General features: G+C 33.2%; 1 protein-coding gene across 1 annotated transcript; it reads left to right on the forward strand.

The window, feature by feature from the left end:
* Positions 1-552: 552 nt before the first annotated feature.
* LOC131037908 (AP2-like ethylene-responsive transcription factor AIL6) lies at positions 553-2751 on the forward strand. Its single transcript, XM_057970153.2, has 7 exons — positions 553-662; positions 754-812; positions 1164-1252; positions 1475-1548; positions 2203-2216; positions 2392-2565; positions 2657-2751. Exons 1-7 carry the CDS (start codon positions 553-555, stop codon positions 2749-2751), a joined length of 615 nt encoding a protein of 204 aa, XP_057826136.2.
* The last annotated feature ends 13716 nt before the right edge of the window (positions 2752-16467 follow it).

The following is a 16467-nucleotide window of genomic DNA, read 5'->3' on the forward strand; positions in this document are numbered from 1 at the left end:
TTCACATACAAATCTTAAATCATATCTCTATATATTATTTACTTGTCATAGTCTTAATTTGCTTCACTATATTTTTAAAACGTCATTTCATTTTCAATATTTTTTCTATTTTCAGATATAGATGGACTAGTCCAGATTTCAGATGGTAATGTCAACATATTTTGCATTTCAAGTTTGACCCATTTTATACATCGATGCTTATATGTAAGAGAATAGTTATATTCTGTTTAAGAACACTCTTACAACTAATACCATAAAATGGTTTTCAGGACATTGAACAATGTGGACAGATTGTTTCATGATAATAGTCAAATAAATTTATTGCAGTATATGGTAACCATTAAATGGGAATACCAATTATTCAGATCTGAGTAATTTAATGTCTTATGGTAGATGGGATCCTATTATTCTATTTCATTAAGGCGGAGACTCTTCAATTTATGTCTATATTTGAAACAGCTTGATGGATCTCAAAAAATCTGATCTCAATTTAGATTTGGAACAGTAATTATCTAATAGAACATGTTGTGAGTCACTGAACTACGGATTCTAATGTTAAATTCGTATTCATTTGGAGAATACTACGAGACGAGCTTGATGGATCTCAAAAACCTGCCCTCCAGTTCTTCGGCCTACAGTTCAGTCTACCTTGGAATTACTAAGTATGTGATACATATATATTTTTTACATATATTTTAATATATTCCAAATAAAGGACAAGTTCTAAGTAGGATTATATGGGACTCAATGTAGGCATAGATTGACAGGGAGATATGCAGTTAATCTCTGGGACGAAACCAAGGGTAAAAAAGGTTAGTTTTATGAGTTTATACTGTAATTATTTATCAATTGAACAGCTTCATTTCTATAGGTCAAAATGGGCTTTAATGCCTATCAAAATCAGGTAAGGCTAGAAGGTTATTTTGATAAGTTCAATGTATTGAAAGAAAATCTCTGAGATTTCCTTTATTGTCTTATTTTAAGGAAGTGTAAGAATTTCATTATTGAGTTTTCTTTAAGGTGGTTATTGAACAAATAGGTTTATTCTCATCTGGATACTAATTGAAGGAATTTCATTGTCTTATTGTGATTCATGAATTCTTCTAATTTGAATAAATAGTATTTTTGAAGTTCTAGAGTAATAATTGAACCGACTACTGTAGGTACCTATGATCAGGAAGCGAATGCTGCCAGAGCTTTTGATCTGGCAGCTCTCAGGTATTGGGGTCCAGCAGCTGTAACAAACTTTCCAGTATAATTTTCTCTGAGAAAATGCGATCATTGTATAACATTTGGCTTCCCCTTACAAATTTTTTAAATTGTATAATATTTGTCTTTCCGTTATATAAAGCTGCTCAAGGTTGTGCTATAAATTTAGCCTTTGTGTGTAGTTAGTCTTATCTATTTATGCTTTATATATGAGTTTCAAAAACCCTTTTTATTTAATTAATTTTACTTTCTGTATCAAATCCAGATTAAAAACTATGAGAGAGAGTTGGAAGAGATGAAGAACATGTCAAAGCAAGGATATATTCAATTTATAAGGAGGTAATTAGGTTTCCTTCCATCTAATTATCGATAGGGGTTAGCCAGATATGTGTAGAGCAGTAGATCTGGACAAAGACCTCAGTGAGTATCATAACTGTTTTCTTCGATATTAAAGATTACTTCAGCTTGGGACAAAATCTATAATAGGTCACAAACAGCTTCAGAGGGACCTATCATAATGTTTAATTGGATTTATGTTTATACATTCCAGAGCGTAGATATATAATTTTTGAAGTCTATGATAATGGTATGAATTCCTTTTAAATTTTTTTGAATATATGTTTACACATTCTTGAACATAGACCTTTAATCTTTGCAATTCACCATACTGGTATGAATTATTTCTGAATTCTTTTGAATTTCTCTTTATAAGAATGTTTTGATCCAGTTATATTTTAATTTGAATGCGTACCTTTTTCCTCAAACCCTTACTAAGTGTCAATTTTACAGGAGTAGCAATGGCTTTTCGATGAAGAGGTCACCCTGCCGCGGAGTAACACGGCTTGGATTTAATAATTTACTTGGATGAATCTATAATCTTATCTTAAACATTACTATGATAAGATAAAATTAATTTAAATTTAACTGAGATAAGCTGACAAACATAAAAGCCAGCATTGATCTATGATATGATATGGCTTTTGCAAGTGGCAGGCTAGGTTTGGGAGGTTTGATGGGAAATAAGATTTGTATCTGGGAACATTCAGTAAGCACATGTTTCTCAGTTTGTAGTATAATGCTTCCAATAAATGCTTGTACAATAAATTGAACTGTAATTCATTGTAAATGCATCCAATAATGAAAATAGTTGAAAAGGCTAATGATTCTTGTTTAAACTCACAGACAATCAGGAAGAGGCAGCCAAGGCTTATGACATTGCTGCCATCAAATTAAGAGGAGAAAATGCTGTTACGAACTTTGACAGAAGCAGATATGATGTGCAAGCCATCGTGAACGGCACACTTTCTGTAGGAAGGAAACCAAAGCGAAGTAGAGATGAAGTAGCAGATAAGGAATGTAATGGGGGCATTGAATCCACAACCATTAATTTGGAAAGCACTGGAAATGCATCTTCTTGCACCCACAGCAATTAATTGGCATGCACCAGCTTTTGAAAACATGGTGTCTCTGGGTACCTCCACATTCTGCTTCCCTGGGCAGTCCTCAGGTCTTGTTAGAGCTGGTGATAACAACAGTGTCTGATACCAGTTGGAAGTGGATTCACTCTGAGAGGGGGGGTGAATGAGAAGGGGGGTGAATCAGAGTGAGTGAAATGCAGACCCAATTTTAACAAGAAAACTCACTGAGCAATTTTGAGACAATTTGAAGATAATGAATGTGAAAAAAAAACCAATCCTAGTGATTAAAGTGACAGACTTTGAAAAAGCATATGAAGTTGATTATCCACTATTCATTTTGAATAACCCTTGTCATGCTTATAACTACAACTGATTTTTGCAAAATAAAAACTTGAACTATTTTGAGTAAAGCAGAAAATATGCAAGACATGAATAGTAAACTACAAACCATAAACAAAACTAAGGTATTAGAGCATTAACTTTACTAAAACAGAATGATACAAACATAAACCCATAACACAATAGATTTCATTAGTGGAAAACCCTCTTGGGGTAGAAAAACCACTCGACAATGAATTTCTTTTATTAACTCAATGAGCACCAACTCAATACATAGTGTTTAAAAGACTTCAAAGAGCACCCACCCCTATATTTCTCAATATCTCTTTAGCAACTCAAGTTACAAGTATTGCCAAACTTATATCTACACTATATTAGTGCATCTACAAATTTACCAATATTTGAACGAGATTTAAAAAATACAATGATATGCAATAATCTCAGTTTCAAGATACTGTTATCACAGTACAATACATCTTTCCAATTCACTGTTTTGATAAAGACTGAAAATGCAATATATTCTGCCTTATTTTCAACTTACGCCCCATAAAAATTTATACACTTTGTTATCGAGAGATCATCATGTTTTTATTCACAGTGAATTACACCTCTCTGTCAACATCTATATCTTTCAAAACTGTTTTTCCTCTTATTTTTTTCACTCCTCTTTAGATTATCATTACATTATATAAACAAACGAAACCCTTGAAAACTCAAAATTTCCAACTCTCGGTTAGGGTTTTTATAATTGACTGAAAGTGGTTGTAGAATATAATAAACCATATATTAAAACAACTACACCTTACATCTAATCCAAAAATAATTTTTTAACTTTGCAAACATTGTTGAAGAAAACTGAAAACAAAAACATCTTTCTTCATTTACCATTTTTTAAAAATGAAACGTTATTTTCAACAGATTTTACCTGAATAACATAATAAAAACCCACGACAACAACCAGCCCTATAACTACAAGGATGAATCTCATGGGGGCAACCTGTTAGGGTTTGCAATAAACCAACAAATAAACCTTACTTCTTGCTTTACACAAATGCGAAAACCCTTTGCAATATTGAAATGAGTTTTTATTCTGTAGATAAAATGTCATTGAAATGCCAAGCCACATCAAACAAACTCTAGCTCATGTCCAAGACAAAAGGACCCACTCCTCAAGTAAACATGTAAACCAAATAGTATCAAATGTCAACCTGACAACTATCATCTGTAAATACAAGAATACCATTCTGTCAAAGCAATCAAGAATACTGTCAAACATGAAACCACTATCCATACAAGAAATGAAAGTAATACCAGATGCCAAGAATACTATCAAGTATGAAACTATCAATGAAATGCCAATATATCATCTCATGAATGCCAAATGTCAAAAATGTCAAATGATGCCAAATGCCACTATGCTTATCTGTTATGCCAAATGCCAATATACTCAAATGCCACTTCACTGATCTGTCATGCCAAATTCCAATATACTCAAATGTCAATGACACGTATGCCAAATGATGCCAATATAAAACTGTCAAATGCCAAACTATCCAATATACTCAAATGTCAATGATGCTTATGCCAAATGATGCCAATATAAAATTGTCAAATGCCAAACTATCCAAAATGCTTTCTCCCCTTTTTTGACTCAAGGACAAAAGAAAAAGTAGCAGAATACTACTTGTGGAGAGTAAAGCTCCCCCTGATCGAAATTGGGAGTTTAAGAAAGAGTAGATTGAGAGATAACTCCCAATTTGTCCTGAAAATGTTCAAATGCTTCCTTAGATAGTTCTTTTGTGAAAATGTCAGCAATATGTCCCTAAGAAGACACATACAACATCTGAAATTCATTAGCTAACACATGTTCTCGCAGAAAGTGTAATTTGATAGCAACATGTTTAGTGCAAGAATGCATAATAGGATTTTTAGATAGATTCATGGCACTTGTGTTATCACAGAAAATGGAAATGGTTTTATCAACGGAAATACCCATATTAGTAAGTTGATGAGACATCCAGGTTAGCTGAGTACAACAAGCTATTGTTGCAATATATTCAGACTCTGCAGTTGATTAAGTGACACAATCTTGCTTTTTAATGTGCCAGGCAACAAGACAATCACCTAGAAAGAAGGCTACACCACTAGTGCTCTTCCTGTCATCCATACAACTAGCCCAATCGACATCAATAAAACTGACAAGTAAAAAATTGTTTTGCTGAGGATACCACAAAGCATAGTCTAATGTACCTTGAATGTACTTAAATATTCTTTTCACAGCAGTCAAGTGAGATTGTTTAGGTGCAGACTGGCAGCGTGAAACCAGACATACTGCATACATTAAATCAAGTCTAGATGTAGTTAAATAAAGTAAACTTCCTATCATTGATCTATATTCTGATTGATTTACCTCAAGAGAATCATCAGACTTAGTCAATTTGCAGCCAATCTCCATTGGAGTGCTAAATGATTTTCAATTTGTCATGTTAAACTTTTTAAACATTTCTTTTACATATTTAGTTTGTGATAGAAATATGCCTCCTTCAAGTTGCATTATTTGAAGACCAAGGAAAAAGGTTAATGCACCCAACATGGACATTTCAAATTCAGATTCCATGAGTTTTGAAAACTCTTTAGACAAAAAATCATTATTGCTACCAAAAATAATATCATCCACATATACTTCAACAACTAAAATATCATTACCTTCAACCCTGACATACAAGTTACTGTCAACTCCACCTCTAGTGAATCCATTTGTTGTAAGGTGGGCATCCAATCTAGAGTACCAAGCTCTTGGAGCTTATTTAAGGCCATAAAGAGCCTTTATCAACCTGTATACATAATTAGATTTATCTGCAGAGACAAATCCCTATGGTTGTTCCATATACACCTCCTCATCAAGATAACCATTTAGAAATGCTATTTTAACATCCATTTGATAGATGTTAAAGTTTTTATAACAAGAATAGGCAAGAAATATTCGTATTGACTCTAGCCTAGCAACAGGTGCAAATGTTTCACCAAAATTAATACCTTCTTACTTGGCATAACCTTTACAAACAAAGCGTGCCTTATTCCTAACAACTTTACCAGATTCATCAAGTTTATTTCTGAAAATCTATTTTCCCCCTATAACATTTTTATCATCTGATCTAGGCACTAGTTCCCATGTTTTATTCTTTTCTATTTGATTGATTTCATCTCTCATTGCATTTAACCAACAATTATCAATCAATGCATCAGAAATGGATTTAGGTTCAAAATCAGTTACCAAACAATAATGCTCAACCATTTGAGCTTGTTCATCAATTTTTGCTCTTCTCCTAGTCATGATTCTTGCATCTATGTCACCAATAATCTGATTATGAGGATGTCTTTTAGTAATGATTCTGGAAGGTGTAGGTAGAGAAATTTCTATTTTAGAACTAGATGCATCTATAGGACTAGATGCACTCTCTACATTTGTTATTTCTGCTTCAACAGATTTAGGAGCTTGATCAAGTCTAATTGGTGTATCCTCCTCAACATCTTGAACATCATCATTAAGAATAATTTTCTCATCAAATCTTACTTTAACTATCTCAACAATTTTATTTAGCCTATTATTGAAACACTTATAAGCTTTGCTATGAGTTGAGTATCCAAAAAAGATACCCTCATTAGTTTTAGTATCAAGGCTTCCTAGGTTTTCTTCATCTCTTTTAATGTAACATTTGCATCCAAAAATCTTAAAGTATTTAATAGAAGCAACTTTTCCATACCAGAGTTCATATGGAGTAAAGGTAGATTTTACCCTGATTTGTACTCGATTCGAAATGTAAACTGTTGTATGAACAGCTTCTCCCTAGTATCTGTCTGGTAAATTTGCTTCATTAAGCATTGTGCGAGCCATTCCTTTTACTGTTCTATTTTTTCTCTCAACCACTCCATTTTGTTGGGGTGTTTGGGCAGTAGCATATTGTTTTTTAATGACATGTCTTTCACAATAATCTATGAATTCTTGTGATGTAAATTCACCATCCTTATCTGACCTTAAGCATTTTAATTTCAGATCCGATTCACGTTCAACCATTTTTTTGAAGATCTTAAATCTATCAAATGCTTCAGATTTGTGTTTAAGAAAAGTGATGCATACCATTTTGGTATAGTCATCAACAAAGAGCATAAAGTATTTTCTATCATTTATTGATTGTGTCCTTGTAGGACCACACAATTTTGTATGAACAATCTGTAGTGGTCTTGTGGAGGAGTGTTCTTTAGACTTGAAAGATACTTTTGTTTGTTTACCTTTCAAACATTCTTTACAGATTGAGTTTAAAGGCTTACTTAAAATAGGCAAACCTCTAACATTCTGATTCTTGCTAATTCAAACGAAATTATCAAAATTTACATGTCCCAACGGCTTGTGTCATAGCCAATTTTCTTCTACTTGACCCAGAAGGCACATACCTTCATTGGTTTCACAATTTGAAGAATCAAGCAAATTCTAAACATTGCAAATAGCTCTCAGACCAGCAACAACAATTATACTAGACTTATTTTTGATAGTGCAATCATGAGAACTAAAGGATACATTATAACCACTATCACAAATTTGACTGACACTCAACAAATTATGTTTTAATCCTTCAACAAAGTACACATCGTGGATTGGAGTATCACCATTCCAAAGTAAAGTACCTTTACCTCTGACAAAAGCTCCTGAATTATCTCCAAATTGTACAAAACCTCCATCAAAGTCTTACAAATAAATAAATTTATTCCCATCTCCTATCATATGGTGTGAACATCCACTGTCTAACACCCACATTGATTTCTTATTTGACAGAAATGCAGTTTGCACAATCATTGATTGTTCAGAGCTAGGTACAATTTTTTGTTTCCACATCTTATCAGTGTTTGTTTTTGACTTGCACTAAGTAGAGGTATGTCCAAATGTGTTACATTTAATACATTTCACAGTGTTTGGGAAGTCATAGGCTTGATTGTGTCCAAACATAGGAGTTCTATGCTGCAAAAATCTGCAAGTGTTTACTTTATGGCCAAACTTATTACAGTAGAAGCAATATCCATGAAAGAACCCAAACCTAAAAGGTGTCATCCTGTTGTAAGCATGAAATTGCTTTCTGTTTGTAGGCTTAGTAATCTGTTTTGATGATTCAGCCTTATCAAAACCTACACCTGTCATGTTTTTGTGTTGCTTTTGCTTGTTCAAGATATCATTCAAATGCATGGTACTTTCATATTTTTCAATTTCTTTTTGCAGCTATATTGTTTGTTGTTCTAAGGCTTCAATTTTCTTTTCTCTTTCTTCAAGAAGATATTTCGAGTTTGCCCAAATGGAAATGAGCCAGGACTTGTAGGAGTAGAGTGAGCAGTTCTTCCAAATGTGGTAGATGGTCAAGTTTAAGTTTACCCACATTGAAGTGGTTTACCCAATTCCATCAGCTGATCTAGCAAAAGCAGAGACAGGTGCAGTTTATTCAGTAGTTTACCAAAATTGAATTGATCTCGTAGCGTTTATCCTTGGTGAAATTGACCGAGTGGAATCAGAAATTGATCCTGTTTACCTTCAAAAAGAATAGGCATAGGCGATAGAAGCAAAGGTTATAGGGGCAGGTGCAGATACGGAGGTAGCAGAGCCCATTGATCCAGTTGCTTTTTTAGCTATAATGGGGGGGTCACTTTGCCAGTCAGATGATACAGACAAAGGATCCCTTCGACATAGTAGGGGCTTGATGGTTTATTAGGGGAATTGACGTTGGGTCACAACAATAATCTAACTCCATGCTGCTTGGGGAGGCAGTCATATGACCCAGACGAAGGATCAAGAAAGATATGGGTACTCTCACAAGCTGATTAATTGGGATGGGTGGGGATAGTAATTCTTTCTGCCCCACACATGCTTTTTCTGTATAATCGATCCGAGAAGGGATTGCCTTAGAATAGTAGGGGCTTGAATTCTTACAATTCTATCATATCGGCGAGACATCACCCTAGAAACTGAACAAGAGAGTAGAGAGAGATCTTTATCCCTTCCTTGCCTCTATCGGATGTCTCCTAGCCTTTCCTAAAAAGTAAAGCCCACCTGCCACTTTATGTCATTAGTAATTAGCTTGATTTGCATGAGTACAACCAAGAATCTAGTAGTGGTTCTTGTGGGTCAGTGAGGAGGAGAGCCCATGAACAACCTTTCTTATTGTTAGCGTGTGTGGGGCAGTAGGAATTACTATCCCCACCCACCCCTTAGTTGCGGGGTGAAACTGAAGAGCCAAACAAATGGTTTTTAGTAGCCCATGAATCCCATCTGTAGCCCCTCCTCCCATCAATCATCGACTCAACTAGTAAGATCTGATTTGAGCTTTCATGAGAAGCTAAAAGCTTCTTCAATCTCTTGATTTCTTTGAGAGCACAAAGTAACTCTCCTTCAAGATCAACTTCACTTTGATCCAAGTCATTAAGTTTATTTTTTGTTTTGTTAACTGTGTCTTTCTTTGAAGAGGTTTCTAACTCTTCCATAAGCAAGGTTTCATCACCTTCACAAGGAGAGTCATCTAATTCAGCTTCAGAGTCTTCTTTGGTAAAGAGACTCCTCTTTTTCTTAAAGATATTAAACTTCTTTTTGGGATTCCACATTTTCCTTTTGTAAAACTTCTTTGGTTTTTCTTCATCACTATTTTGGTCACTCAGAGGGCATTGAGCAGCAAAATGCCCAATTTTTCCACAATTGAAGCACTTGAAAGGCAATTTTCCCTTATACTTCTTTTTCAACTTTCTAACAAGTAGGGCTTCTATAGAATCTGAGAGTTTAGATTAACTATTAGGTTCTCCCTTTTTTTCTGCTTTGAAAGCAGTCTCTTTTGAAGTAAAAGGATTACTACCTATCCTCATTTCATAGGCTGTGAGTGTGCTTTGTAAGTTATCAAAAGTGATTGTGGGGAAGCTCTTCTTTTCTTCTAAGGTGGAAACCTTAGTTTCAAATTTAGGTAATAGGATTCGAATGAACTTCCTAACAATATATTTTTCATCAATAGTTTCACCAAGACCTCTTCTAGAATTTTCAACTTCATCTATTCTGAGAAAATAGATTGCAATGGTCTCATCTTCTTTCAATCTCAAAAACTCAAATTGATTTTTGAGTGTGAGAATCTTAGATTCTTTGACCTTAGTGTCCCCTTGATAAATAGTTTCAAGTTTGTTCCATATCTCATGAGCAGAAGCACAATGCATGACTTTTACAAAAACATCCTTGGTGAGACCACACAAGATAACATGCTTAGCTCTAACATTTAACTCATATTGAATCTTAGCATTAGGATTAGTAGGTATAGTAGAAGGAACAACATATTTTTTGGCTATGATATTCCATACATTAAGATCAACTGAAACCAAATAAGTTTCCACTCCGATTTTTCAGAATACATAATCTGAGCCATCAAAGAGAGGAGCTCTGGAATGTGATGCCTCTTCTTGTGATTGGGTCATATGGACTTCCAAAGACCAGGATCAATCCTAAGGAAAGACCTATATGAAGGGACCCTATGCTCTGATACCACTTGTTGGAAGTGGATTCACTCTGAGAGGGGGGGGTAAATCAGAGTGAGTGAAATGCAGACCCAATTTTAACAAGAAAATTCACTGAGCAACTTTGAGACAATTTGAAGATAATGAATGTGAAAAGAAAACCAATCCTATTGATTAAGATGAAAGACTTTGAAAAAGAATATGAAGTTGATTATCCACTATTCATTTTGAATAACCCTTGTCATGCTTATAACTATAACTGATTTTTGCAAAATAAAAACTTGAACTGCTTTAAGTAAAGCAGAAAATATGCAAGACATGAATAGTAAACTGCAAAACATAAACAAAACTAAGGTATCAAAGCATTAACTTTACTAAACTAGAATGATACAAACATAAGCCCATAACACAATAGATTTCATGAGTGGAAAACCCTCTTGGGGTAGAAAAACCACTCAGCAATGAATTTCCTTTATTAACTCAGTGAGCACCAACTCAATACATAGTGTTTAAAAGACTTCAAGGAGCACCCACCCCTATATTTCTCAACATCTCTTTAGCATCTCAAGTTACAAGTACTGCGAAACTTATATCTACACTATATTAGTGCATCTACAAATTTATCAGTATTTGAACGAGATTTCAAAAATACAATGATATGCAATAATCTCAGTTTCAAGATATCGTTATCACAGTACAATACATCTTTCCAATTCACTGTTTTGATAAAGACTAAAAATGCAATATATATTGCCTTTATCCAGAGATCATCATGTTTTTATTCACAGTGAATTACACCTCTCTATTAACATCTATATCTTTCAAAACTGTTTTTCCTCTTATTTTTTTCACTCCTCTTTCAGATTATCATTACATTAAATAAACAAACAATAAACCATGTATTAAAACAAACAAAAACTGAAAACAAAAACATCTTTCTTCATTTACCATTTAAAAAAAATGAAACTTCATTTTCAACCGATTTTGCCTCAGAAAAAGAATGGAACGATGGTACCTCACAATCCCTAAAAATCTGTAACTAACTCCACTGAAATCGCAACCAAGACCACCATATTAATCGTCTGGCCCTGAGGAATAACATAACAAAAACCCACGATCGGATTCTAACCACAACGAACCCTGTAACTGCAAGGATGAAACTCATGGGGGCAGCCCGTTAAGGTTTGCAATAAACCAACAAATAAACCTTCTTGCTTTACACAAATGCCAAAACCCTTTGCATTATTGAAATGAGTTTTTTATTCTGTAGATAAAATATCATTAAAATGCCAAGCCACGTCAAACAAACTCCAGCTCATGTCCAAGACAAAAGGACCCACTCCTCAAATTGCGGACAGCACTATACAAAATGCTTTTTTATTTAACCCACATGACAATAGTGCAGATTTAAGCACTTTAATATTTAATGACTTTAACCATGGTAAGCTGCATTTAACTAAAGCCCATCACGTCACACTCAAGGGACAACTATACCAACTGGAATACACCCTCTCTTCAGGTTTCAGAAAGTGGTTTTTGTGGAGGAGTAGCATATTAAGCCCCTATTACGTTCACTATTATGAATGATATGAGGATGTCAAAATCTTAGTTATCTTCCAATAGGATTCTAAATGTCTCACGTCAAAGTTTAGAGTGTTAAACTCGTGAATTTGTTTTATCATATTTGACCATTCCAGATTGTCATCTACAAATAGAATTCAACTCTCTGTCTCAAAGATTGGAGTGTTCTCTTTATATTCATCTTATGACACTTTCAGAACTTATTTTATCATTGTTTTGATATTTAGAAGACCTAAATCTGATTTACAATATATCTAATTTTGGAAAAGCTTTCTCCATTTTATAATTGTCTAATAACTTCCAAACTTATTTTATCATTCTTTTCACATTTTGAAAACCGGGATCTGATCTTTTACAATATATCTAATCTTGAAGAAGCTTTATCTCCCTAAAACCTGGATCTGATCTTTTAGAATATATCTAATATTGAAGGAGCTTTATCTCCCTTCTATGTTGCGGGGCGGGTTGAACATTCAAATAAAGCAAAGTTTTTTGAACCATTTTGTTGCAATACGTTTTTTATGCAATATGTTGAACACTCTTGTGATGCAAAGGTTTCACAACTATATTGTTGCGACTTTTTTAACTGAGTATTTTATGTAATATCTCAATATGGTTGAGAACAGATTTAATAGTGTACAAGCCTTTTCTCAGTAAAAACATTTTTAAACATGCTAACAATAAGAGGTTCAGAATTATGATTAATAACAGATTTTATTATATAGTTGGCTTGTTTTGGAGAATACAAATTTAAATTTACTTAATTTTATTAGTTTAATAAATATGATTTACATGAATATCATTTACAAAAACATTCTCTATGTTATTGGAAGAAAATGTGTGTAGAGTTTATATTTCATTTTTAAATATGAAAACCTAGTCATAAATAATTAATTAAGTCAAGAGGCTTCTACAATCACAGCAAATTTATGTAGAGTTTATATTTAATTTTTAAATATGAAAACTTAGTCATAAATAATTAATTATTAAGCAGAAAGGCTTCTACAATCACAACAAATTTATGCGTCAACATTTAAGGCTTTTAAAAAAAAATGATGGTCATTTAGATTTCAATTGTGTTTACAGCCTTAATAATAATAATTAATATAGTTTCAATTGATATAAGACTTAATTAATAATAAACCATTACCGAGATGGTTACATTGGATTATTAATATTTGCAGTAATGCACTGTTCTTTGAATTGGCAAAGAAAATTTCAGATACAGAAATGATCAATTAGAGGTATGCCATTTTCTGTGTTTTCATACAATATTTTGCTTTTCATACTGTTTTCATATTGTAGAATGATTTGCAGAATCATCAACAAATTAATGGGTCTATCCATTTTCAGATAGAGAAGAGATGAATTACTCAGTTTCAATATCAAATAGAGGTATATGATATTGTTTTGTAAGTTTGTTGAATATGAATTAATAATTCTATTTAATTGCAGAATCATCAATCCATTTTCAGATAGAGAAGGGATGAATTACTCAGTTTCAACATCAAATAGAGACATATGATATTATTTTGTAAGTTTATTGAATATTAATTAATGAATCTATTTAACTGCAGAATCATCAGCATATTAATCTTCAACCTTTAGAACATTTGCAGCAAGCTAAAAACACCCTCATTCTTCTTCCTTTTCACACTTCATATATCACGACAACACAAGCCAAATGATAAGGAGGAACCTTATCTATTTTCGCGCCAGTAGGAGGCGGCTCCAACCTGGAACGAATTAGGGCCTATGCAGATTTTGGCGAACCTACATGGCATCCATTCACTACATTATTTTGGGGGATAGCAGCTGAGGGAGTTTTCTCTTTTTATCTTCCTCTTTTTGTCTTGAACAATAACTTTTGTACTTTGTACAATGCGCAACAATGTGATCCATGTTGAAACATCTACTATAATTAAAGGGAAAACCCTCATAATGTAAAAGATGGATCCAAACCGTATTAGCAATTTTTTAACATATCTTAGTCAGGATTTCTTTAGTAATATTCGATTCCAGCATAATACCGAAAAAGCTGGTGTGGAAAATAATTGGAAGAGATCCAAGAAATTTTTCTAATAAGTTTCCAGTTGCTTCGAAATAAGAATTAAATTAAAATTGTAAAGGAATATGGATAATGGAGGAGTTTTACCTATACAGGAGTAGCATCAAAAGATTCAATAGTAGGGTTGACTGAAGAATGCATGGCTTCAAAATAAACAAATGTTGCTGGAAATTCCATTAGTAATTACAGAGAATCTCATTTCTATCCAAAAAGTGTCAAACACCATCACAAAAAAACCTCGGGCACAAGAATAAATTTGTATATCACCTACTAAAATTGACTGCCGTGTCTCTGTGATCCAACCGTGCAATTTCAAAAGGTTCGGCCAAAATCACGAAACCTACCAACCAAACCCAATTTTACAATATATATATATTTATTATCCCCCCAAAAATCTCAGTTGGAAAGGACTTGGAACAATGGTTGGGCCGAGAGAGAGAGTTGGAAAGGACTTGGAACAATGGTTGGGCCGCATTTTTGGTAGTGCAACAACGTTTATAAAATTTAGAAATATAGTAAATTATGATTAAGCTTAATGTTGGATTACAATTCAGAAAAAATATTTTGTCAAAGATTTGAATTAAGGGATTAAGCAGCATCCTCAGTGACAATGAGTAGCTTCCACTATTTTTTAAGAGGTGTTTAAGTTTATAATAAAACCTTAGATCTAAAGTAGGCTATCGTTTTAGAAGAGTTTTATTATGATAGTAAAATCTAATTATGTCTTTTTAAAAAAAAACATTTTCCTTTTTAATTGGTTTCATATGATTTAAAAGAAAACATTTACTTTGCAAATGAAAATGAAAGTTCATTTTGTCAAATTAATTTCCAAAGTTTGAGAGCCATATATAAACTTGCACAATTTGAAAGCTATACATGATCATCGTATTAATATTTTATTATTATTGTTGTATAGATTATTTAAAACTGATCGTAGTTTACACAGTTCTTTTTGTACTTTTAATTTTTAAGCAAAATAGTTGTAAAAAAATGTATTGTATGTTTCTTGGAGCTTAAACTCTCAATTTTACATTTTATATATGGATAAAGAAAAATGTTTTTTCTTTAATTGATTAAAATGTAATATTTATATACATAAATAGTACATTGATTTTGAGATATGGTAAACAAGAGAAATCTGAGATATTCTTTTTTAATATGGAAGCACAAGAGGAATTTAGAATAGCTTCGTGTCTAAGGTACAAAACAAACTCTAGGATCCATGACTGAAAGGGTTAGGAAGAAGCTATCATCTTGGAAAGCCTGATGGCTAGGGGCAAAATAAGGCCTTTGGGGTAAAACTAGCATGGAGAATGTACACATCCTCAGAAGCCAAATGGCCAAAATCATTAGGAGCAAATATATATCACAAAATCAGAGAGAGTAGGCACACAGACCCACCTAAGGGACCCACCCAAGGGATCTAGAATCTGGAATTTTATAAAAGAAAGTCAAATGCTCATATCGAATCATCTATCCTAGTAACTCTCGTAACTCAATAAGGATTAGGGTTTAGAGTTAAGAGAGTACTTCATGATAGTTGTACATCCTTAATACACTATGTTGGGAAAAATTTTGTCTCCCAAATGAGGAACTACTGAACAATTTAAACTTAGGGGCTACAAAGCGTCCTCAATCTGTCTCTTATGCAAAGGAGATGAGGAGACAATTGACCATATCTTCACAACTTGCAACTAACACAAAGTACTCTTGTAACTCTTAACCTTAATAGTACTCTCATAAATCTTAACCCTAATAGTAAACCAAAATGAACCCTAATCCTTATTGAATTATGAGAGTACAACTAACACAAAGTACTCTCCTAACTCCTAACTCTAATAGTAAACCAAAATGAACCCTAATCCTTGTTGAATTATGTCTTCCAATTCACTTGTGATTGCTACTAGCTTATATGTATTTAATAATATATATAGATAACCCCAGAGGTATCCTTCTCAAGGCACCTATTGCAGTTTAATGTTGAAAAATTAATTAAAAATAGGCACCTCTAGAAGGATACCTCTCGGCTTATTCCCTCTCAGCTTATTCTATATATATTATTAAATATATATAAGCTAGTTAATATATATGTAATATGTTAGTGTGAATAAGGTTATGTCTTAATTTGTTCTTTAGTGTGGATCTCTTCAGATGTTAACTTAGAATCTAGGTGGTGTTAGTTTTTAATGGGGTTTGTATCTCATTTACTTCTTGTGTTGTACATCATATGCTAATTGGTTTAAGTTGTTGTCTCATAAGTATATGTTGTAGATCTTAATAACAACCAAGCTCATTTCTTACATATGGTCTTGGGTGTTGAGATAA

The sequence above is a fragment of the Cryptomeria japonica genome, chromosome 8, assembly GCF_030272615.1.
Source record: "Cryptomeria japonica chromosome 8, Sugi_1.0, whole genome shotgun sequence".
Lineage (NCBI taxonomy): Eukaryota > Viridiplantae > Streptophyta > Pinopsida > Cupressales > Cupressaceae > Cryptomeria > Cryptomeria japonica.